This window comes from Emys orbicularis, chromosome 16, assembly GCF_028017835.1.
Source record: "Emys orbicularis isolate rEmyOrb1 chromosome 16, rEmyOrb1.hap1, whole genome shotgun sequence".
Classification (NCBI taxonomy): Eukaryota; Metazoa; Chordata; order Testudines; family Emydidae; genus Emys; species Emys orbicularis.
The window spans coordinates 22,276,739-22,291,582 of record NC_088698.1 but is presented as its reverse complement, the minus strand read 5'-3'; the positions used below and the strand labels follow the sequence as shown (position 1 = coordinate 22,291,582).

The 14,844-nt window shown below is 41.7% G+C and overlaps 1 protein-coding gene across 1 annotated transcript in view; it reads right to left on the bottom strand.

The window, feature by feature from the left end:
• TMEM132D (transmembrane protein 132D) overlaps positions 1 to 10,673 on the bottom strand; it is a 412,093-nt gene extending 401,420 nt beyond the window's left edge. The window contains exon 1 of the mRNA XM_065417537.1: positions 10,604 to 10,673. Within this exon, the coding sequence (XP_065273609.1) occupies positions 10,604 to 10,673 (70 nt within the window). The remainder of the gene's footprint in view (positions 1 to 10,603) is intronic.
• Between the last annotated feature and the right edge of the window lie 4,171 nt (positions 10,674 to 14,844).

Genomic DNA, 14,844 nt, shown 5'->3' with positions numbered 1-14,844 from the left:
AAGTGGGTTTCTTTAATAGTTCAGTAACATGGATTATCATAGGGAGAAAAATAAAGACTTCTTTATAACAGATCTATTTTTAAGCAACTCACTATTACTGTTTGGGTTACTGTTTAGATGGTTTATTGACAGTACACTGCTGGATGGGCTGTGAGCTAAGCTCCTGGAATCTTTTAATCACTCTGTTGCATTTCATTATATGTTTATGTTGACCCTTTTTTCCCCGTTAGTGCAGTGCCCACAGGCCTCTCTGTAGTTAACGTAGTCAGGTGTTCAGTGCAGGGATCCACAAGTTGGGATACTGTGTTCTGATTCCTAGCACTGCTGTTATTATTAATTATTTGTAGGGCAGTAGTGCCTAGAGACCTCAATGGAGATCAGGGCTCCACTGGACAAGGTACTGTATAAATACAAAGGAAGAGATAGACTGAAAGCTATTCCGAGCAGGGACTAAGTAGACAAGGCAGACAAAGGGTGAGAAGGGAATGGACACAAAAGAGGCAAAATGACTTAACCAGAGTCACTCAGCAGCACTGTCAGGAATAGAACCTCAGTCTCCCGAGTTCCAGCCCCATGTCCTATCAATGAACCACACTGTCTCTTTAAGCTTGCTGTCTATTCTTGGGTAATAATATAAACCATACTTCCCACTTACATGGCACATAATCACCTTTGTAAAACGCATGATAAAGTATCATTCTCCCTATTTTACAGATGAGGAAACTGAGGCACAGACAGCTAAAGTGATTTCCAAAGGTTATAGAGCAAGTCAATAGCAGAGCCGGGACTATAACCGAGGTGTCCTAACTCCTAATCCAGGGCACTCTTCAATAGACCACCCTTCCTCACACTCTTTTAACTCACTGTGTTTCAGTTCCCCTCTCTGTACTGTAGTGTGCCCATCTGTAAAACCGAGGTAAAAAAATACCTGCCTCAGTTTTACAGATGGGGACATTATTGTTTAAGACCAATTGCCTCACAGAAGTGCAGCCATTAATTCATTTTTGTAAATGTCTTTGTAATACTTTGATAAAAGCAGTATACATCTGCAAAATATTATTACTAATGAGCCATTCCAAACGATTCATATTTGCTTAGTTTAATATATACTAAGGAGAGCTGTTTCCCCCTCTAAAATATCAGACAATACAGTATGCCGCCTATAAAACTGAGAAGCAAATGTTGGTGTATAGAGTTGTTTTTAATCTGGAGCAGACTCCTTGGGCTGTAGTGCAGCCTGGCTCAGTGGAAACCCATTAGATTACTTTAGTGGGCAGATGGTGTCAAAGAGTCAGAAGTACGTAACAGCCTCCTGCTGTGCCCGTGTTCAGTATGCAAGAAATCATCTCGTATCAGACAACTGCTCCAGGGGACACAGTGAAGCACAAAGGAGAGAGCAGGACACAGCTAGAGTCACGAGCCCTTACAAGTGCTTGCCCCAAGATGTCGGCAAACTACCCCGAGTAACAGAACCCTAACTGGTAAATGACTGAGGCAGTGAGGCAATGGTAAACGAGATGTGATCTGCTTTTGTGCCGCAGGGGAACATCTTCAAATGTGGGGACACCTCTTTACATATATTAACCCACAATGTGTCTCTGGGAGCTGGAGCAGTATAATTCACCCTTTCACTGATGTAGAAACTGCCGTTTTGAGAAGCTAAGACCAACTTTTCAAAAGCATTCACTAATTTTGGGTGCCTGCGGCGAGAAAGCTGGGACCTGGATTTTCGATAGCGGACCTAGGACTAAACTCCAGGCACACACACCCTGCGTCCTTGTGCTCGGCTTTTAGCCACAAAGTCATGCTTCTTTCTAAATCCTACCCACAGTCAGACTGTAAACAGCCAAGGATCAGAACTGTAGGCAGAGCCTACAAGTGCCTAATGATGAAGTCGATTTAGTTGGGGTTGGTCCTGCTTTGAGCAGGGGGTTGGACTAGATGACCTCCTGAGCTCTCTCTTCCAACCCTAATCTTCTGTGATTCTAAGTCTAGTTAGTCACAATCCAGAGTCACATGCATTTGTCTATAATGTGGACCCACTGACACAGTGTTAGTACCTTCTGAAACACTCCTTTTGTGTGTGTCCATGTGACACTATTCTCCTCTACTTACGCTAGGATGAATTATTCTAATGTCATCATATGAGCCAGATGCTCTATGGAGGCTTCACAAGGCAGGACATTTTGCTACACGGTAATCAGTAAGGTGCTGCTAAAGCGTGGGGTTTAAAACCACATGAAACTAAAAAGGTCCAGACAGTTTCACACTTTGAGATAAAACTGTAGCAGTCTTTTCCCCACCCCCACACCTACCACTCCCTTTTTCTTACAGTGTCATGAAGCATTGTAATAAAGTGGCTGTTGAGAATGTGCACCGCTGCTTTCTACTGGACAGACTTAGAATTGCTCAGTTCTGTGTCACAGGCCCTTTATTGCTAACCATGTAAGGAAATTCTTCTTCAGTTCAGGTGTCAAGGGCCTGTACTTCTGAAGCTGGAGGATGTAACAGCTGCGCATTTGCTCACAAGTGGCCTAAAAAACAGAGCCCATCATGGTATGCTACAACAAAATCAAATCTCCATTTTGATTTTTTTTTTTTTAATGTTTTTCCAGTCAGACGTCGGGGCAAAAACCTGCCGTGACAAAACATTTCTGTGGCTAAAATAGCAAATTAAAAGCTTGGCGATGCAGCTGCAAGTCAAATGGAAGTTTTGCCTGAGTAAAGACCTCAGGATTGGCCCTGTGGTTTTTGACCAGAACAGCAACATAAGATTTATGGGTCATCTCTCTAGCCTCTGTGTTTTAACTGGATAAGCTAGAGGGGAATCTCCATGAATGGGTAGCTGTACGAGGGCTGACATGCAGAAGAGCAGTTCTGATTTCATCTAGTAGAGGGCAGTGGTGTGCAAGCACACACACACACACCAGTTTATTACAACCCTGCTCACAACTTTTTTACTTTTTCCACATGATTTTACAGCCATATTTGTCCCTGCTGTAAACACCAAAAACTAACTAACCATTATGTACAACCTAATTAAAGGAAACCAGGCAAGATTCTTATTACAGTAGGACCAGAGACGCAGAACTTAAAAGGATAAATACAGAGATTTCATTTGTGGGTTGCTGGGCTCTACAATACACCCAAATCACTGTCATTAGCCTACAGTGAAGACAAATCGAATTACTCACCAAACCCAGCTGTGTATGGAGACCAGCGTCCCCCACCAACCCAGGGCCTCTGATAATTGGGCTGACTGAGAGCTGAATGGCATTACTGCTACTGAATGGCATTGTTTTATTGTTGTTGTTTATTCTTGGGTGATTATTATTGAAACTACTGGCTGTGCAGTTTATTTCGGTTTAATTGTACCTTGGGATTTTTCTTCTTGTGTATTTTCCTTTTATAAATGACTACCGTACCTACCGCAGTGGGAAGGTGCTTTATAAATCTAAATAAAAAGAAAAATAGGGATATTAAGCACCACAGAGAGTAGCTCTGAGATCCGTTAGCAGCAGGCAAGACCGAGCTCGCTGATTCAAAGGATTTCTTTGGCATACAATGGACATGAGAACTCATCTGTGTGATTATCTGGACATCTGCTTTGTTTCTCAGCCAGTGGCCTGCACACTGCCTGCCCAATTGTCTCCCTACCTTGACAACACGCAGCTCAAAAGGCACACATTACAGCCGCCTCAGGCAGCTAGATAGGGTGACCAGATGGCCCCATTTTATAATGACAGTTCCGATTTTGGGGGCTTTTTCTTATATAGGTACCTATTACCCCCCACCTCCTGTCCCGATTTTTCACACTTGCTATCTGGTCATCCTACAGCTAGATAGGACACTTTTCCTTGCACTGCTTTCTAGCATGCACTGGGATTGGTACAGAGAGTGCTGGTTTCCTTTCCATGGCTCTCCCTGGCCCCCTAACTATCGTTTCCACTATACTGAGCACCCATCTTTACACAAAGCTGGTTCGATACACTGCTCTTCTTGCAGAGCCGGTAGCACCCTGCAGCTTTCCACTGCCCATTCACGTCTGAGAGTCTACATGGGCCAGTTTTAAATATGGTTTCCGTTGCATGCTTTGAAAGACTGTAATGCAGAACAAGGAGTAATGGTCTCAAGTTGCAGTGGGGGAGGTTTAGGTTGGATATTAGGAAAATCTTTTTCACGAGGAGGGTGGTGAAGCACTGGAATGGGTTAGCTAGGGAGGTGGTGGAATCTCCTTCCTTAGAGGTTTTTAAGGTCAGACTTGACAAAGCCCTGGCTGGGATGATTTAGTTGGTGTTGGTCCTGCTTTGAGCAGGGGGTTGGACTAGATGACCTCATGAGGTCCCTTCCAACCCTGATATTCTATGATTCTATGAATACACCAATCTGGGACGGCTCAATGGATCAGTGAAGGAGTGTCACTCAGTATGATACCGTATTGTCACAAACCTTTCCCCTTTAATGGAGCACAACAAATAAAGCCTAGGTGAAGAGTGATCTCCATCAGACTAGTCTTATGTGGCCTGTATATGAAATGACACTTAACTGGTGTTGGCTCAATTCCCAGGTGTCTGCACCACTGGAAACACTATGAAAATTGGCACTGGCTGACACCTTTTTTCAGAAGTCTTAGCCAGGAGGCCAAGAAATGAGGGTCTGAGGTAAAACCCAATGAAGGAGTCTTGGCATTAACTTCAACGGGCTTTGTATCAGGCCCATTGTAGATATGGAGATTGACCTGCCCTCTTAAATCTTAGAACTGGTGGGAAAGATGAAGAGAGATTGACTACCAATCCATCAACTTCCTGGGGCTGTCAGACTAGCTTCTTTCATGAGAATTAAATTCACTCAATAAAGGGCAAAAGCAAGAATATAAAAATAGATGAACCCCCCTTCTGCTGTTTATCTGCTTTTTCATAGAGGAAAAAATAGGTTGGCTTCCTCAAATATGTAATTTTTAACCCTGCTCATGATAATCAGTGCTAGTTAAGTGTCACCAAACTGCTTAAAATCCACTTAATTTTGAATTACTATTAATAATGTAGCAAGAGACATTACGCAGAACGATGAAAAATCAAGTAATTAAATGTAACACTTCATAAACTAAACCTGCGATGAATCTTAGCTGCCTCTTCAGTATCTCTGCAATCAATCTGTCTGCAGTTGTGTTTATGTATCCTAGGACCGAGTGATAGACGGCCACCAGACTTGGCATCTACGACAACCTCAGGAGGTTGACTTAATGTGACTGCAGCATGAAAAAATCTGATTATCTTTTGATTCTCTCTTTTATTAAATAAAAATGATCTTTATTGAATAAAGCTGCTTTTATTAATATCTAAAACACTGGTTGGTGTCATAGAGCCTGCTGGTCCCATGGAACTAATAAAAGAAAAAGCAGAGGTAAAAATGAGAACATTACAGGGGAAAAATTGCATTAAGTGAGTATTGTGGCTGGCAAATAAAACACCGGCTTTTCTGTGGAACTATTTAGTTTCATTTGAATTTATTATTTTTGTTCTGTTCATGCTGAGATGAAAAGAAAGCAGCACAGAGCTTCTCCCAGATGCACATCATGTCAAGGTGCAAACAATGACCAAGGGGTTAACGTTACTCCCCACCCTGGCATAATATCCCGAAGGACTATACATTAGCTGCAGGTGGGACAGTGAGAGAATGCCTGTTTCACCAAACTGGCTTGAACCTCAGGCTGGGGCTGCTGTACCTTTTTGGGGGGCTTAAGCAAATTTGTTTTGATTTCCGGCTATAGACAACAGCACTTGAGGAAAAACCCTTGCTGATTGCATCTGTGGTTTGTTTCTGCTGAGTCATTCCACCAGCTCTCTCGCGCGCGCGCTCTCTCTCTCTCTCTCACACCCACACCCACACGGTGGGGAGGGAAGACTGTTTTCAACGTATGATAAATTAGCCATAAATACCAATTTAAAGTTATGCAGCTACATCAACAGATACATTTTTGACAACCGACTCCCAAAAGTGTTATTACTATTGTGACATTAACAGAAAGAATATTTGTTTCCTTATCAAAAACAAGCTTGTGTTACCAAAACAAAACAAATCACAGACTGTGAAATGTTGACTAGACCTACTAATTGTGAAATTCAACCCTGCTCTCCTGTCTGAAGATACCAGAAAGAGTTAAAAGAAAAAGAGAAACATTGTTTTTAAATCAAACTCAGGATTCTTTAATTACAACCACAACCAGCAAATACAGAACAATTATCCCTTACCAATAAAATAAATCCTGTAATGTTTCAGAGTAATGCTCCAAAAGAAGTTGTATTGAAACATGTGTGCATGCACTTTATATTTCCATTTTCAATATTCTTATTCACAATAAACTCCCCATTCTCAGAGCTCCCATTGACATCACTCGGAAATATGCCCATGGAGCTCTTTCAGAAATGGCTCACAACTTAGTGGAAGATGGGAACGTAAAAGAAACATAAGCAAAGAGCTCGAGCCTGTATTCTTTGTGCACTCATTATTCCCACTGAAAACAAGATGCAGGAGTGAGTACCAAGGTAATTAACTTCCTGTACAACTATGACCCACCTCTCATGCAGACTAATTGCAGTAACTGGGTATTTCTTATGAGCTGTCGACCATTTCTGTGTAACCCCATGGAAGTCAATGGAGTTGAGCAGATGTAACCAAGGCTAAAGTTTGGCCCTATGTGTACAAAAAAAAAAAAAAGGAGGGGGGGGATTATGTGATGTAACTGACACTATTGGGAGGGTTCAAAGAACAATAAAATACAACATTAATAATATAAAACAAAAACAGGAGAACATTTGTTGTATCCAAATAGCCATCTGCTTCTATCAGATGTTTATATCTAAAACAGTCCAATCAAATGGTATTGTTTTTGCTCCTTGGGAGATTCTTTTTCCTTTCCTAAATTAGGAGATTGGCATCACGGCAAGTGGAATTCCATCTCTCAAACCTGTGGGGAACACCCTTAGGAAAGTAATCCTATCTAACTAGTCTGCCATGCCCCTACATTTGATAACAAATGGTCTTCAGCACCTGGGGGAAACAGAAAATCTAAACAGAAGCTTTATGGCCAAAGAAGAAATTGCCTTGGAAAATGATCTCACAGGAATATGTCTGCCCCACAGATGATGGAGGAGAAGGACAAGGCATGCTTAGGACAATGCAGGAGGGCAAAAGACCACTTTGACATTCTCTTGCTGGCACCTTTTTGCTCATCTCAACTTGGGGCTGTTGTTTAAAGCAGTGGTTCTCAACCAGGGGTACGCAGAGATCTTCCAGGGGTACATCAACTCATCTAGATATTTGCCTGGTTTTACAACAGGCTACATAAAAAGCACTAGCAAAGTCAGTACCCACTAAAATTTCATACAGACAAAATGAGAAAGTAAGCAATTGTTTAGTAATAGTGTGCTGTGGCATATTTTTATGTCTGATTTTGTAGGCAAGTAGTTTTTAAGTGAGTGAAACTGGCGTATGCAAGACAAATCAGACTCCTGAAAGCGGTACAGTCGTCTGGAAAGTTTGAGGACCACTGGTTTAAAATGAAGGATCTCCAACATTTGACAGAGGGTTTTATTGGCCAAATGTGCATGCGTAACGCCTCTCAGCTCCATAGCTGCTGGAACTAGCAGTGCGGGGGGTGCTACCGCACCCCCTGGATTGAAGTGGTTTCCATTATATTCAGGGTTTACAGTTTGGTTCAATGGCGCTCAACACCCCCACTATGAAAATTGTTCCAACACCCGTGCTCAGCTCCCATTGGTAATGTTCAGCTCATTGCAGGACTGGGCCCTAAAGAGATATTTGCTGTTAGAGGAGTTATCAAAGGCCCCATCCTAACCCCATTGAAGCCAATGAGAGTTTTGTCCTTTAAACAAGCATCTGTTTAGTATTAAAAACCATGGACAAATGTCCCTGTGGTTGAGCCTGTTTATTTTTGGTTACAACAGATTCAGAACTTCACTACTGAAAATCTCTGAAGAAGTTTTCTATAGTTGGAGACGGATTCTGTTCCCATTGATATCAATGGCAAAACTAACTGACTGGGAGCAGGATTTGGGACCATAACTGGAATTGTATAGCCACATACCGTACATATTTAGGTACACACATCACATCATCATTCGCAAGTAGTTCTGCTGAGAATGCTGAACTCATTACAGAAAACATGACAACATTTCACCTCTTGAGCTTGAACTAATTTCCCCCTTCACAGGATAAAAGCAAAGCAAAACCCATAAATGGTGCTTTTCAAGTCTTGGAAACGTGTAGTAAGGAAGCCTTGTTGCCATGCTTCAAAGTAATCAGCAACAGACCTATATACACACAATAGGTAACTGATTGCTATTGCATGTTAAAAAAAAAAAATCTCTCTCGCTTACTAAAACTTTGCCATAATGTCATAAATGAAAGAAGTATTTCTATTAGCAACAACAAGGCAGCAAACAAAGAATTATGCCCTGTAGCAATAATCAAGACTGATTATTTTTTCAGTTTTCCTTCTGTTAGGGAGATCAACCTTTTGCACAGTGTCTTCTAATTCATATTGTAAGTCTCTAGAAACCTCTGATCTTTCTGATTGTTCTAAGACACCATAATAAGATCTGAGTCTGTTACCAGATATGAAAATAGCTATGTACCTGGAATATTTTTTCTAAATCACAACACAATACACAGACCCAGCAACCATACAACAGCATGTTATCAACTCTAAAATGCAAAATAAGCAACACCAGTGATTCTAGAAGAACTACTAGTAGGATCAGGTGTACGTAATTCAAAAGGTACTAGACTTAATGAGACTTCACAGTTTGTATAAGAAACCTCAGGTTGTAGTTTTTGCATTAGTAGATTTATTTAACAAAATATCCTTACCAAATTCAATTTTCTGCCCAGATTTATCTTTCAAAATAGTGCTGGGTGGTTTAATAGTTAAAAATAAAATCTCAGGTGTATAATTTCTGATCCAACCAGCAAACCATCAATTTCAAGCAAATAAATTCTATGGGTCTCAAATACCACTTTTATTTCAAGGTTGCAATGAGTTTCAATCAAATGCAAACCCTCTGTTAATCCAGTGTTAAGGTTGCAAATACACCCAAAAATACAGGAAATGAAAAAGTTTATAGTCTCACTGCAGTGTTTATTGACTAAAACTACAGACATTGCTTGTAGTAAAATACACATTTGGCAGCCTAACTAGAGATCAAAAACTACAGATTTGTAAATGTGAATGAAGTAACCTTAGAGCAAGAATCATAATCTTTCTATTCCCTGACTTTAGTGAGTTTTCATTTGCAAGTTTAAATGCAAACCCCTATATGAGTGCAACTTTAAAGTATTTTGGGTTGTTTTGGGAGTTCTTAAATTTGTTTTAAAGATAGAAGAAGGAAAAGGAAAATCCTTACCTGTGCAACCGTAGAAATACAGAACTGTGGTCTGTGCACAAATTTTTTCTCCAGTCAATAGGTTTTAAATCATCCAATCTTTAGATACACAAATAATATTAAGTCTGGCACTATACAACTGCACTATAATCGTGCTGCAACTTTGAAGTGCCACTGGCAATTATGTAACATAAAACCTTTTTAAAAAAATACTTCACTGCACATAGACAAAACTCATTTAAAATATTTTTACAAAGAAATTACAGGTATAAACTCATATGACCACTATTTCCTCACTGAGGACTGGCGGCCTGTAAATTCTAAAGCAGTAACATTCGAGCCAGTTTTTAGCTATTCAGGCACAAACAAGTCCTTAATATCTTCCTAGCAGAAAATGTATTTATCCTCCCCCCCCCCCATTTTGATAACTCAAGAATGAATTAAAAGATTTTCTTCATGCATTGAAAAAATAAATTGATCTATGGGCTGAGACCAAGCATCAGAAGTTTAAGAGTAAAATGAGAAATTTTGATTGCAAGAAAGTTGTGAGTGGGTGGGGCGGTATGTAACTTGGCCTTGTAAACCTTTTTGTAACTTTATTCCAGGGCAACAGAGAGAGGTCACTGGCTCAGGAAGGATGTCAAAACATTCCAACTCAAGTCAACATATTGAAATTCTAAAATCACTAATAGGAGAACTCAGAATAATTAACATCTCCTGGGAATTGTAACCAACCTATATTTCTATTGAAAGGGTGGCATGTTAGTTAATATCATGTGTTCTAGTAAAAGATTATCAGACTGATACAGGAGCTTTCATCTGAATTATTACATGGGACATCAAGCTAGGGAACTTAAACTCAAACTCGGGTACTCCTGAAGAATTTAAAAAACCCAGATAACTAAAAACCTTTGTAGTCCACATCAGAGGTTGTCCACCAGCACTGTATACATGAACACAGATATAGCGGACAGGTCATAAATGTAGATCTGAAAGGATGGGAATTTTTTTAGGTTGGCTTTGACAATTAACACTCGATTTCTTTTCAGAATGTCTTCTTGTGTTTGCCTAACACAAAGATCCTCTTCCCCCTCCCCCCCAAGAAGTGTCAGCCATAAATCCTACAGAAGAGGACAATAGCCAAGGCACAACGAGAGGCTGCTGGACGTAAAGAAAAGAAGAAAGAAATTGCTCCTTACCTTTGGAAAAAGCTGCTGCCAGGCTGAGGAGGAACGGTGACAGGAGCTGCCACATATTGCACATCCTCATGCTTGGGTCTGCAGGGAACTTAGGGTTCTATTTCACACACTTTGGAATCAAAATAAAACCCAATCAGCTGGAGAGGTTGCATGTTCAGAAAAGGTCACCTGGAGAGCGCAGAAGGCATTCCCTTCGCGGAGATGAACTGTTTCTTCAGTTTCGTTTTTTAACCCTCCCTTCCCCCAGAACGGCCGGGGCTAGTAAACCAAATCCACCCACCAACAGCCGGCTGCAATACATTAAGACAAAACTCTCCCATGGAGCTAGATCTTCAGTCCTGAGCCCCGATCGTCTAAAAATTAAACAGCTCCCCCGCTCCTCTCCCTCCGCACACATCCAAATAAAAACAGCAGCACTGGGATCTCCAGGCAAACGATCTCACACGCTAGCACAGGGCGCTATTGGGGGGACGGGACCCACACACACTTCCCCTTCCACTCTTAGCAGGAGCCTCCCCCACCATGCTCAGGAGAGCGGCTTTATTGTATAAACCCGGCCCCCACCTCCCCATTGGGAAAGCACGTTCCTTCGCGGCGCGGCGCTAAAGTTTCCCTGGAGGTGGTGATGCTGATCAGCCCAGAAGCCAGGCAGGCACCGAGGGAGGCAGGCTGGGGTTTAGTTCTCTCTCTTTTCTCATTCACTTGTTTAACTCTTCCCCCCCCCCCCGCCCCCCACGGAAGGTCGCTGCTATCGAGTCTCTAATGCTTTCGGGGAGGCTGCAAGGAGCAGCGGCGGCCGAGGGGGAGCTGGAGACTTAACGGATGCCGCAGAAGTTGATCTACACTCAGGATGCTGGTCCCCGGCTCCCAGCTCCTCCTCCTCTGGTCCCGACCCGCCAAGTCCATTGTAGTTTTTTTTAAGCCTGCGGGTTTCGCGAAAGAATCAAAGAGGAGGAGGCACCAGACACAAATAAATAAATAAAAACTCAAAGAGCCCAGCCTCTAACTAGACAGCCAGACTCACCAATCCACGTGCAGAGGGCAGGGGCTGGGTGGAGCTACTGAGCCCACCCCCTTGGTACCCGGACAATCACAGCACAGGTGGGCGGAGCGCAGACAGAGCCCCCCACCAGCACTCACTAAGCCAGGACCCTTCTAGGGCATCGCAAGGGCTGGGGAGGCGTTGGCTGGCTGGTTAGCAAGCACCCTGGCAAACCAAGGGAGATTTTTATCATCTCAGTCACTGCAGGAAATAAATAGGTACATTGCTCCCCCCCCCTCCGGCGATCTTGTCATTATTGCACTTTAGTGTAGAGAGAAAACGGAAAAGTTGAAGCCTGCCAGAGTTTGGCCCCAGCCCTCACAAAATCCTACTGTTTGAATGCATAACAAGTCTAACTGCTCCTGTTGTACCAAACAACCAAACCAGACTGATAGAGCCTGTCGCAGAAGCACCACACACAAAAAATCCACACTTTGCCTTAAAAATCCAGACTCTGGGGCCCCCACATGAAATCCGGCACCTGGACCCACAGCACCACAAAAATTCAGATCTAGAATCTGGTTCCTGCCAGATTTTGGCTCCAGAATCAATAATTGTACTTTTGAAATAGGACATAGGTGTTGCTTTTACTACCACCAAAATCTGGATCCTGGCTGGTAGAAGAAACTGCAAAACACTTTAATTTGGCAGGTGTATATTACCATATGTGGTTGGGTTTGGTTTGGCGATTTTGCAGCTATACTGAACACTGTACAAATGACACTGACACAGCAACAATATTAGCTATACTTATTCTACATAATTTTAATAATGTGTTAGAAACAATTCTCTGATCTAAAATGTTCCATAAATTACTAACTGTACAAATTGTTAAGTCTGTAGCTACATTTTTTCACCCCCTTTGGTCAAGGATAATAATCAGGTCATTATTTCTTTAGCAGATGGAACAGCAACAAAATCAAAACACAAAAGCTCAAACTAAAAATATTGTAAGGGCTGGCAGACTGTGTGTGCTCTGATGGAGTAGGAACTCAATAAAAGATGTATGGCTTTTCTTGTCATATTAAAATCCCCATCACTGTAGCTTTAAAATGGGTTTATCAAAATAAAACTTCTTCTAACCCTGGGACTTGCTGTGTTACACTTTCTATTTGCTAAGAAATAGCTATATGATCAACCATGCAATAGGGAGAGGTTGCATTTCATGTGTGTGCATTTAAAAGTTCATTTTGGTTTTAGAGGTATTACCAGTTTCAGAGATGGTGACAGGTTTCAGAGTGCTAGCCGTGTTAGTCTGTATCAGCGTTCAGTTTCAGAGAAATTCCCTAAACCCTTGGACTTCAAATGGAAAATACCTCTACAACTGGTATTATATCTAAAACTGAATTGAACTTTCTAAGTGCATCCACTATAGGAGGAGAGGTAAAAAAGGCTACTGACTATATCATCATCTATATCTATATATAGATATATATCTACCAGGTTGCTCAAGATGGATGAATTCTTGTAACCAAAGTCTCCCATATGGTTGTATGGTAATAGTCTGATTTGAGTGTTCAGTGACAAAACACAGGTGGACCCAGCCAGATTCAAATGGCCAAATTCAAGAGTACTGCAGAAACATGTACCAGGAAATGTTGGGATCCAGACATAGGTGCTGGAACTGCAGCACCCCCTGGCTTGAAGTGGTTTCCATTATATACAGGGTTTACAGTTTGGTTCAATGGCTCTCAGCACCCCCACTATACAAATTGTTCCCGCACCCCTGGATCCAGATAATGCTGGTGGATTAGGTGGAGTTGAATAGATAATACATTTAGGCAGTACAAGTATGTGTGTTCTGGGAGACAGGGGAATGTCACCAAAAATGTGTTGCATCCAGCAGGATACAGGTTTACATATTTTTTTAAAAATATATATTTTTGCAGCTGTCAGGGACCATAGTGTGTTGGGAGCCAGATTTGTTACATGTTTATTTGATTGATTGTTTGATTGATTAATTGAGTGTGCTATTGTACTGGGGCACATTCAAGGCCAGATTATTAAAGTGCAGTAGCAGCAGCTAAATACATTCTCCATTTAGTCAGTGGAATCTGGGCCCAAACTGGCAGGAACCAGGTGCCAGGTCAAGATTTTTGCAGCACTATTGTACCAGAATGCATCAGGGTCTGTTTTTTTTTTTTTTTTTTAAATGTGCAACAGAAGTGGCAAGGTTTGGTCATCATTTAGGCAGGGCTGGGCCCAGGATCCTCGTCTTGGTTTGATATGCGTCAATCCACCCTGAGAAATAGAAACCACAAAGAGAACGGGATACAGCAAGGCCTGCCCTGCTCCACCCTCCAAAATGTGGCACATAATAGTCTTTTGGAGGGGGGAAGGGGAAGCTGTGATGGACTTGGAAACTAGTGTATTAACCCTTCTGTCACCAAATATTTATAGGAATTTGTTTTTGGATATAGCTCTTCCACCCCCATCTGGTCAGGCAATAACTATAATGAAAGATAAACTGGCAGCAGAACATCCAACATATGCCCTGATATTAAAGAAGCAACTGGGGAGAGGATGTACATTTAATGCTACATTATATTTTTGCAAGTTTTTCACCCTTAAAAAATCTATGGGAAAATTCACCCCTGGTGTAACTATTGAAATCAGATCAATCACACCGGGGATGAATTTTTGTCCTCAGATACATCCATGTAATCCCAGTGAGTTCAATGCAGTTTCAATGGTGGAAATGAGGGCAAGAATTTAGCCCCTAGTTGCTTTGCTAGTCACACACATACCACAGCAGTCCTACAGATCTGGAGTTTAAATAGGAGAAAGGAATAAAGAAATAGCAGGAGAGGAAGATTCAGATAATTCTTGTTTAAAATGAACAAAAACACTGACAAACAGGTGCTCAACTCTTGAGATCTTCTTTTGGTGACTTTCCACCTAGAATCTAAGATAGAAAAAACCTGTTCACTGGTTTAACCCTATTTGTCAGCCACTGCAGGACTGTCTTCTGTAATGCTATCCTCTTTACAAATAAATTTCAACTGATTCTTTGAGGTAGGTCTAAACTTGTGTTTGCTCGATGGTTTTTTAACTGTTTTTTCCCCCCTCACTCACTCTCTCTCTCTCTGTTTAAGAAGCTCTTGGACTTCTGCTCCTTCAACCACTCCCTCTGACTGTTTCATTTGATTTTCCAGTGTCAATGTGGAGTCTGGTGAAAATCCTCAGCCTGTGATGCTAC